At 28.9% G+C, this 9,576-nt stretch overlaps 1 protein-coding gene across 1 annotated transcript in view; it reads right to left on the bottom strand.

Annotated features, from left to right (window-relative positions):
• Positions 1 to 8,322: 8,322 nt before the first annotated feature.
• Positions 8,323 to 9,576, bottom strand: part of LOC117174311 (thioredoxin domain-containing protein 15) — a 21,487-nt gene continuing 20,233 nt past the window's right edge. The window contains exon 4 of the mRNA XM_033363306.1: positions 8,323 to 8,821. Coding sequence (XP_033219197.1) covers positions 8,467 to 8,821 — 355 coding nt within the window. The 3' untranslated portion in view covers positions 8,323 to 8,466. The remainder of the gene's footprint in view (positions 8,822 to 9,576) is intronic.

Raw genomic sequence — 9,576 nt, 5'->3', positions numbered from 1 at the left:
CCCCCCCCCCTCTCTCACCTTTTCTCTCTCTCTCCCTGTCTGCAGGCGACCCCTGCCTGCCATACATCTTCTTATTCCTGCCAAATCCAATCGCTGATATGCTGCCGGCCAGAGATTTTTACAAGACCACATAATCGCCCGACTTTTTTTATTGAAAAGAAATTTATTTTTCGGAGAAAAAGGAAAGAGTGTGATCGTGATTAAATAGGAGAAAAAAATAAAATAGGGGGAAATAGGGAAGGGGGATTAATAGGGGTAAAGGGGCTATTGCCGTGTTTTCTATTAAATTCTGTAATAAAAAATGTATCAATAATGATGGGTCCATTCATCATGTATAAAAAAAGGTCAATGAAAGATCAATTTTGCATCCTAAATAAAGAGTTGAATTTTCGACCGAAAAATATGACTTAAAGAAAATAGTTAAATTTTAAACTATATAGCTGAATTTTTAACGTGCAGATGAATTTTCAAGCAGATAGTTGAATTTTTAACTTAAAAACATCAGTTTTTGACCAGAAACGCAATAGTTAAATTTTCGGTTAAAAAATTTAATTTACGATGCAAACAAATTTCAAACCGTTTTTTTTAACAATATTAATTTTCTAGCAAAAAAAAAACACGAATTTTCTATAAAGTAGTTGAACTTTCATCTGAAAAAATATGTTTTCAACTTTAAACAGAAATTTTACATTTTTAGTTAATAAATTAATATTGGACGAAAAACAACATTTGTTCAATGAGTTTTTTAAAACAAGATTTATTTTCTACCAAAAAAGACGAGTTTTCAACAAAGCAGTTGAATTTTCAAAAAAAAAAAAAATTTTGTCAACTTCAAACAGAATTTTTAAATCTTCAGTGTAAAAAACTAATTTTTGACGGAAGGACAACAAATTTTCGAATTTTCTGAAAGAAGTTTTTATTTTCTACCAAAAAGCCTTGAATTTTCAACTAGAAAAAACTATAAATTTTCCACTTTAAATGGGATTTTAACATTTTCATTTTAATGCATGAATTGAAAAAAAATAACCAAGTAGTTTGATTGATAACCAAATAGTTAAATTTTCAAATTGATTTTAAAATTAAAAAATAAGGTTTCATTCTTAAATGGAATCTTTAAATTTTCAGTTTAATAAATTAATATTCAATAAAAAAGAAAAAAATTGCAGCTACTTTTTTCTTATATAAAAAAAAAGAATTATTTTCAATCCAAAGAAACGAATTTGCAATAAAATATTTGAATTTTCAGCTAAAAAAAGATAAATTTTCAACTTCAAACAGAATTTTTATATTTTAATTTAAACAATAAATATTTCACGAAAAATTAAATTTGTTGGATTTTTTTTTCACATGATATTTTTTCTACCAAAAAGACGAATTTTCAACAAAATAATTGAATTTCCAACTAACAAAAAACTATAAGTTTTCAACTTTAAATAGAATATTAACATTTTCATTTTAAAATATGAATCTTCAAATTTTCAGTTAAAAAAAATAATATTTAATGAAAACAAAAAAATTGCAGATAGTTTTTTTATAAAAAAAAAAAGATTTATTTTATATCCAAAAAGACGAATTTGCAACAAAATAGTTGCATTTTCTAATAAAAACAGATAAATTTTCAACTTTAAACAGAATTTTTACATTTTAATTTGAAGAATAAATATTTCACGAAAGAAATTTTTTCAACGGGTTCTTTTAAACAAGATTTATTTTCTACCAAAAAGTCAAATTTTTTCAACAAAGCAATCGAATTCACACAAAAAAATATTTTTACAACTTCAAGCAGAATTTTTAAATCTTTAGTGCAAAAAATTAATATTTAACGAAAAACGAAATTTTTTCGAGTTTTTTTTTTTAAACAAGATATATTTTCTACCAAAAAGACGAATTTTCAACAAAATAGTTGAATTTTTTACTAAAAAAGGAGAAATTTTCACCTTTAAACAAAATTTTTACATTTTAATTTAAAAAATCAATATTTCATGAAAGAAATTTTTTCAAAGAATTTTTCTAACCAAGACTTATTTTTCTATAAAAAAATACGATTTTAAACCAAAAATGGATTAGTTAAATTTTCAGTTTAAAAAACATAAATTTTTTTTAAACTTAGTTTCAACCGGTTGAATTCAAGGAAAGAATACGAATTTAAAAAATAGCTGAAAACTCAAAAAGATGAATTTTCAACAAACAATAATAATTTTCTATAAAAAAAAAAAAAACGGATTTTCAATAAAGCAGTTAAATTTTCAACTAAAAAAAGATATGTTTTCAACTTTAAACAGAATTTTCAAATTTTCAGTTTAAACAATTAATATTTCACGAGAAAAATTCAGAGTTCTTTTTAAAACAAGATTTGTTTTCTACCCAAAATGACGAATTTTCAACAAAATACTTAAACTTTTAACTAAAAAAATGCAACTTTAAATGGAATCTTTAAATTTTCAGTTCAAAACATAAATTTTCAAAAAAAAAAAATCATTTTCTACTATAAGAGATGAATTTTTAATTAAAAACAAAATTTTAAGCAAACAGTTTCATTGATAGCCAAATAGTTAAAATTTCAAAAAAATATATGTTTTTAACCTTAAACAGAATTTTTAAATTTTCAGTTGAAAAAATAAGATTTAAGAAAAACAAAAAATTTTAACGAATTCTTTTCAAAGAAGATTTATGTTCTATCCAAAAAGACAAATTTTTAACAGAATACATGTATTTTCCACCAAATATTCAATGAAATATTAATTTTCTACCCAAAAAGGCGGATTTTGAACAAAATAAACGATTTTAAACCAAAAAGATCAATTTTTAACCAAGAAGATTAATTTTCTTCAAAAATGACGAATGTTCAACAAAATAGTTGAATTTGAAACAAAAAAAGATATATTTTAAATTTATAACAGAATTATCTACCTACTTACTTACCATAAATATTATTACCTACTTACTTACCATAAAAATTATTTTTAATTTGAAAAAAAAATTATTTTTAATTAAACAGTTTAATTTATAACCAAATAGTAAAAAATTTGAAAAAAGGTAAGTTTCTAAACTTAAACGGGATCTTTAAATTTTCAGCTTAAAAAATTAAGATTTGACAAAAAACAAATTTTTAACGAGTTTTTTCAAAAAATATTTATTTTCTGCCCAAAAAGACGATTTTTCAAAAAAATACATGAATTTTTTGCTAAAAAGATGATTGTCCACTAAAAAAAAAAAGATAATTGTTCAAGCTTAAAAATAATATTTAAATTTTTAGTTTAAAAAATTAATATTCAATGCAAAAAAAGTTTTTCAACCATTTTTTTTAAACAAAATTAATTTTCAACTCAAAAAGGAGAATTTTCAACAAATACATCATTTTTTACCATAAAGACATCCTCATTTCTAATCATTTCCCCTACCTCCCTACCCTCATTATTTCTCACTTTTCCTAGTCCCCCTCTCCTCATCCATCCAATGTTTGTAATTTCCTCTGATTTCCTATTCTCATGTCTATCCCCTTCATTTTCCCCTTATTTCTCCTTCTTACCCTTCCCAATTTCCCCATACTTATCATCATTTCCTTCCCCTTCCTTTCCCTACTACTCCTAAAAACATTTCTCCTCCATACCCCTCCTTGAAAAAAAAGTACGACGTACCAAGCACGAAGAAAACACCTTTTCGTAAAGAAAAATACAACGAGGTATAAAAGTTTCATATCATTTGTATTCTTCTCTAATAGTCTTCAAACCATGAGTCTTAATTCAAGAAGAAATAGTGGGAAAGTAGAGTACGTAGAATCGAATCATCTTCCTTCAATAGTCTTCTTAGAGATGGATAAGATAGATAAATGAAAAATAGCCAGAGAAAATAAGAAAGGAAAGAGTAGGAAAAAGTAATTTGTCAGCTGAGGGAATAGAAGAGTCTAGAAAAAAATTAAGAAGGTAAATGGAGAAAGAGAAATATAAATGACGAGGTGGAGATAGTGATAGCAAAAATAATATTAGAGACTACAGTTAAGTCAGCGAAGGGGAAAGAGCTTGCTGGCATGAGGAATTTAACAATAAGAAAAAGTGAGAAAGGAATAAAGAAAATGAAGAGAAAAGAAGAGCATGGCTGGAGAATACAGGAAAAAGCGGAAAGAGTACAATGACTTGATAGAAAAAAAGGAAGAAAATTAAAGGTTTAAGGAGGCAGAAAAGGATAGCAATGAAGAAGAGGAATACATAAGAGAAAAGTAGTAAGAAAGAAAAAGCATTAAGGAGAATGAAATCTTAAAATGAGTCTAATAAAAATGTAGAGGTGTTGGGGAGTAGTTTGGAGAAGATAGAAAGCTCAAAGCGGAAATTTGTAGAGGGTTAGATCGGGGAGGAGCAGAAGGAAAGGTTGATAAACATAGAGAGAAGAATATAAAGCGAGAGAAAAGTGAGAGAGAAGTCTGGGAAAGGTAGAGGGGAGAGAAGAGTAAATGAAGCTGGTTAAATAACAGAATAGGGTGCATTAGAGGAAGGTGATTACAAAGAATAGGGCTTTATATGGAAATGCGGAGAGAATAGGAGATGATCTGACATTGGAAGAATAGAATATGCAGGACAAGTTAAGGAAAATAACATAAGAGGAAAGAAAGAAGCGAAAAGGAACGTGGCTTAAGTATGGAAAAATAAAAATAGAAATATGGTCGGATTGGAACGAAGAGAGTGAAGAGTTAATACAAAATGAGATGACGGAAGGAACGAAATCACGAGATAGTGCGAAAGAGAATGAGACTGTAATACAGTTGGTTTAGAAAGAAAGGATAGGGGGTTTATTAAAAATCGGGTAGTGGTGATGGTGAAGCCATGGCTAGATGAAAGTGAGTGGGAGAGAGTATAAGAAAGTCTACCGAGAGGATAAAAAATAAAATAAAAAGGGCAGAGCAACGGGAGAAATGTTGATGGGAATAACGAAAGATCTGATAGAGAAGAAAAAATGGGAATGGGTTCAAATTAACAAAAAGAAGGATTAATAGAAAAAGAGGTAAGGATAGATGCTAATATGGTGAAAGAAACTAGGGGTATATGTAAATAGAAATATTGGGAGAGAAACAGAGGAGTTAAGAAAGCTAGTGGAAGGAAAGGAAGAAAGGGTGAAACTAATCATAAGGGACAACTTCAATAGAAGAAAATAAAGTAGGGGAAAAGATTGGGGAGAGGAGGATGCGACTGGGAGAAATTCCAAAGGTAAGGTATAGTGAATGGAGTGGACAGGAAATAACTGAATATATAGCAGTTGGGACCATGTACATTAAACTGGTATATAAAATTATATAGGAGAGTGCACTCGTACGGTAAAAAAATAAGATAAGAGGGAAGATAAGATATAGTTTCGGGAAACGATAAAGATGATGAAAATGGGAGAGTGAAATATAAAGGAGCTGGAAATAGTGATAGCAAAAGTAAAAAAAATATTAGATGATACAATTAAAAAAGAAGTCAGCGAAAGGGGAAAGAGATTGTTGGGATAAGGGATGTAAGGAGAAGAAAAAGGTAGTGAAAAAGGGATTAGGAAAGTGGAGAAAAGGGAAGAGCAGGGTAGAAGAATACAGGAAAAAGAGGTTTTTTTTTTAAAAGAAGAAATTTAAAATTTTGAGGAGGAAGCAGAAAAGGCTAGCATGGAGGAAGCAGTAGGGAAAGTATTAAATGGAGAAAAGAATAAGGAAAAAAGAGTAATCAGAAGATTAAAATGCGGAAATGGAAAAAATATGGATAGTTTAGGGAAATTTCCTTTTTGCGAATTAATTTAATAAAATGGGCTTTTATTGGAGATATTTGCTATGAATTGTGAAGAAAGAAATTGTTCGCGCGCTCTCATTTCTGTATTTAATGTACAAGAAACGAATCAATGAGAGAAGAGTGGTATTAATTAAAAGGTAATTTCCTCTTGCAATTTCAAATTCTTTTAAATTAAATTAGCAATAAAATTTCATTAAATTTTAGTCAAATTGTTGGAAGATGATGCATGGAAAATGACTGAAAATTATTCTATGGAATTCACCATGGAATTCTGGCTAAAAACTAGTACGTGGAATTCATGGCAGAACTGCAATTGTACTTCTTAAATTGATTTCTACATGGAATTCCAGTTGAAAATTCTGTATTAGATATCACAGAAGAAAATTTGACTAAATCTTATTTACTGGAATTCACCATAGAATTCCAGCAAAAAATTATTCCACAGAACTAAAAATGGAATTTCAGCTGCATTTTTTCATGCGATTCCCCATAGAATTCCGTCGGATTTTTCCAAGGAATTCACCATAGAATTCCAGCTGCTTTTTGTCATGAATTTTACCACAGAATTTCAGGTGGAAATTATGCAATGGAATTTAACAGATAAATTTTAACTATATCTCATGCAATGGAATTCACCATAGAATTCTAGCTGTCAATTATTTCATAGAATTCATTATGGAATTTCAAATAGATTTTTTTCATTGAATTCACCACATAATTCATGCTGAAATTTTTTAGTAAATTCACCATAGAATTTAACCTAACTTTTTTGATAGAATTCAGAATAGAATTCCAGCTAAAATTATGTATTGGAATTCAACAGAGAAATTTTAAATGGATTTTATTAAATGGAATTCACTCTATAATTCCAGATAAATTTTGTCAAGGAATTCACCATAGAATTTCAGACGATTTTTTCATCGAATTCCAGCTGATGTTTTTAATGGAATTCACTACAGAATTCCAGGTGGAAATTATGCAATAGAATTTAACAGATAAATTTTAAATGTATCTTATGCAATGAAATTCACCATAGAATTCTAGATGCAAATTGTTCCGTGGAATTCATCATAGAATTTAAAATATTTTTTCCCATAGAATTCACAATAATAATTACAGCTGAAATTTTTCATGAAATTCACCACATAATTCCGACGGATTTTTTAAAGAATTTACCCCAGAATTCCAGATACATTTTATCATGGAATTCACCATAGAATTTCAGTCAATTTTTTCATATAATTCATCATAGAATTCAAGCTGATTTTTTAAAGAGAATTAAACTCAGAATTCAAACTGAAAATTATATACCGAAATTCTCCAGAGAAATTTTAATTAGATTTTATTTAATAGAATTAACCATAAAATTTGAGCTGAAAAATATTCGTTTATAAGCGAATTTTTTTTCGCTTTTTTTTTTATTTTCGTCTAAAAATTATTTCTATGTCCAGCATCGCTATACAAAATTGAATGCTTAACCTATTTTTAACAAGAAAAGTTACATTTCAATCAAAAAAGGATGAACTTTTAATAACACAGTAATCGAATTTTAGATTAAATTATTTAATTTTATAATCAAAAAGACATATTTTCAACAAAATACAGGAATTTTTAATCTAAAAATATGATTATTCAACCGAAAAGTTAAACTTTCAACTAAAAAAATTGATGTTTTTAACCAAATAGTTAAAATTTTGAACTGAAAATGTCATTTTTTAACAAAAAATGAAAGAGTTAAATTTGCACAAAAAAAAATAATTTTTAAATTAGTTTGTAACCAATAAGATGAATTTTCGGCACAATCATTTAATTTTAAAACCTAAAAGATGAATTATCTACAAAAAAAGTTGAATTTTCAACCTAAAAATATAATTTTCAAATAAAAAAGATGCATTTTCCATAAGACACGAGAATTTGTTAAATAAATGTTTATTTCAAAGCAAGGAGTTAAATTATTAATTATAAGTATAAATAATTAATAAAAAATAATTTTTTTTTAACAAAGTAGCTCACACCAAGAAGATTAAATTTCTACCAAGAAAGACGAATTTTCAACAAAATATATAAATTTTTAATCCAACAATATGACTTTTCAATCAAAAAGTTCAAATCTTGACTAAAAAAGATACATTCTTAACTAAATAGTTAAAAAAAATTTTAACTGAAAAGGTACATAAAAAAAAAGAATAGTTTAAAAAATATACTCTCTATACGAATTTTCATCAATTTTGTTGAATTCCTAACCAAAAATATAATGCCTTTTCAATAAAAAAAAAAGAACTAAAATTAAAGAAAAATTATTAAATTTTAACCTTTAAATGGTACACTGGTGCGAATCGGTTCGCTTGCAATGTTAACATTAAACATTTAATATATTTAATACATATGGGGACAATCTGCTGCAGCTATGTTTGCGCAAGCGCCAACAAAATAAAAAAAAAAAAAAACGTCGGGTGCAAATTCGCACTAGTGTACCATTTGAGCGTTAATTACTATATTATTATTCATTTATTATTATATCGGTAAAAATGAATTTCAGATCTAAACAAAGAGTTGAAAGAAACGAGAGAAATAAAAAATATTCCTCATATATTTTCCTCTTACGAAATATATACACCGACGAATAATAAAGACTTTGCCTTTTAAACAAATAAATACAAACCTATACCCAAACGACATTATTAAATATTGAATTAGCCTCTAATTTCGAGCCAGTTTAATCCACATGCTCGTGTTGTGCGTTACTTTCTCGCCACGTGTTTTGCACAAGCTCGACAAATTTCCTCCAACAGTGGCTCTTCGACGTGAAATAGAGGGCGCACGCGGCGATGAAAATCCAGGATAAAACGAGGCAGTAATCCGTATCGTTGGAGGGTGTGCTCGAAACTGGGCCGCCGAAATCTGCCGAAGTCACGTAAAGTGAGCCATTCGGCGCCTGATTCGTTAAATGCGTCAGGAACTTCGAAAAAGTCTCGAGAGTGTAGACGGTGTCGTTAAATTTCGCGACTGGCTTTCCATTATGGAAAATCACGAGTGTTGGCACCCCCACGATACCGTGTTGGGTGTTGAAACTGAAATTAATATATATATTTTTTTACCATTTTTACTTTCTTTCAAGACTTGAAATTATAATGGAAAGGGGGAGGGTCGGTAAGGCCGGTTTTTGGCCTAATTTATTTTTGGACCAAAAAATCAGAAAAAATCATGGTAGTATCTTATAAGTATCCCGAGTCGATTGCACGCTAAACGGACTACCCTCCACTCCCCAGCCACCCCCACCCCCCCTACAAATATAGGAAACACCACTACCCACCAACTGTATTTTCGAGAGATTTGACACTCTTAAACATGTATTCTGAGGTTAGCTCGGGTTTACTATGGTTTTCGGGCTCGCCGAATACAAATCTGGCGTCCTTTGACTTTTATCGCGTCAAGTTCAAGGTCATTGGAAGGTCAAATCGAGAGAAAACGGTTAAAAAATCCAAAAAAATACGTTATAGGTTTTGGAGTCGCTAATTACGAATCTGGCATCCCCTGAACTCTATCGCTTCAGGTTCAAGGTCATTTGAAGGTCAAATCGAGAAAAACCGGTAAAAAAATTTAAAAAAAAATATGTTATAGGTTTTTGGGGTCGCTGATTACGAATCTGGTGTCTGCTGACCTTTATCGCGTCAGGTTCAAGGTCATGACCTTGAACCTGAAGCGATAGAGTTCAACGGATGCTAGATTCGTAATTAGCGACTCCAAAAACCTGTAACGTATTTTTTTTGATTTTTTTACCGTTTTCTCTCGATTTGACCTTCCAATGACCTTGAACCTGACGCGA

The sequence above is a fragment of the Belonocnema kinseyi genome, chromosome 1 (assembly GCF_010883055.1).
Source record: "Belonocnema kinseyi isolate 2016_QV_RU_SX_M_011 chromosome 1, B_treatae_v1, whole genome shotgun sequence".
Lineage (NCBI taxonomy): Eukaryota > Metazoa > Arthropoda > Insecta > Hymenoptera > Cynipidae > Belonocnema > Belonocnema kinseyi.
The sequence above is the reverse complement of the archived record's forward strand: the minus strand, read 5'-3'. Positions and strand labels throughout refer to the sequence as shown.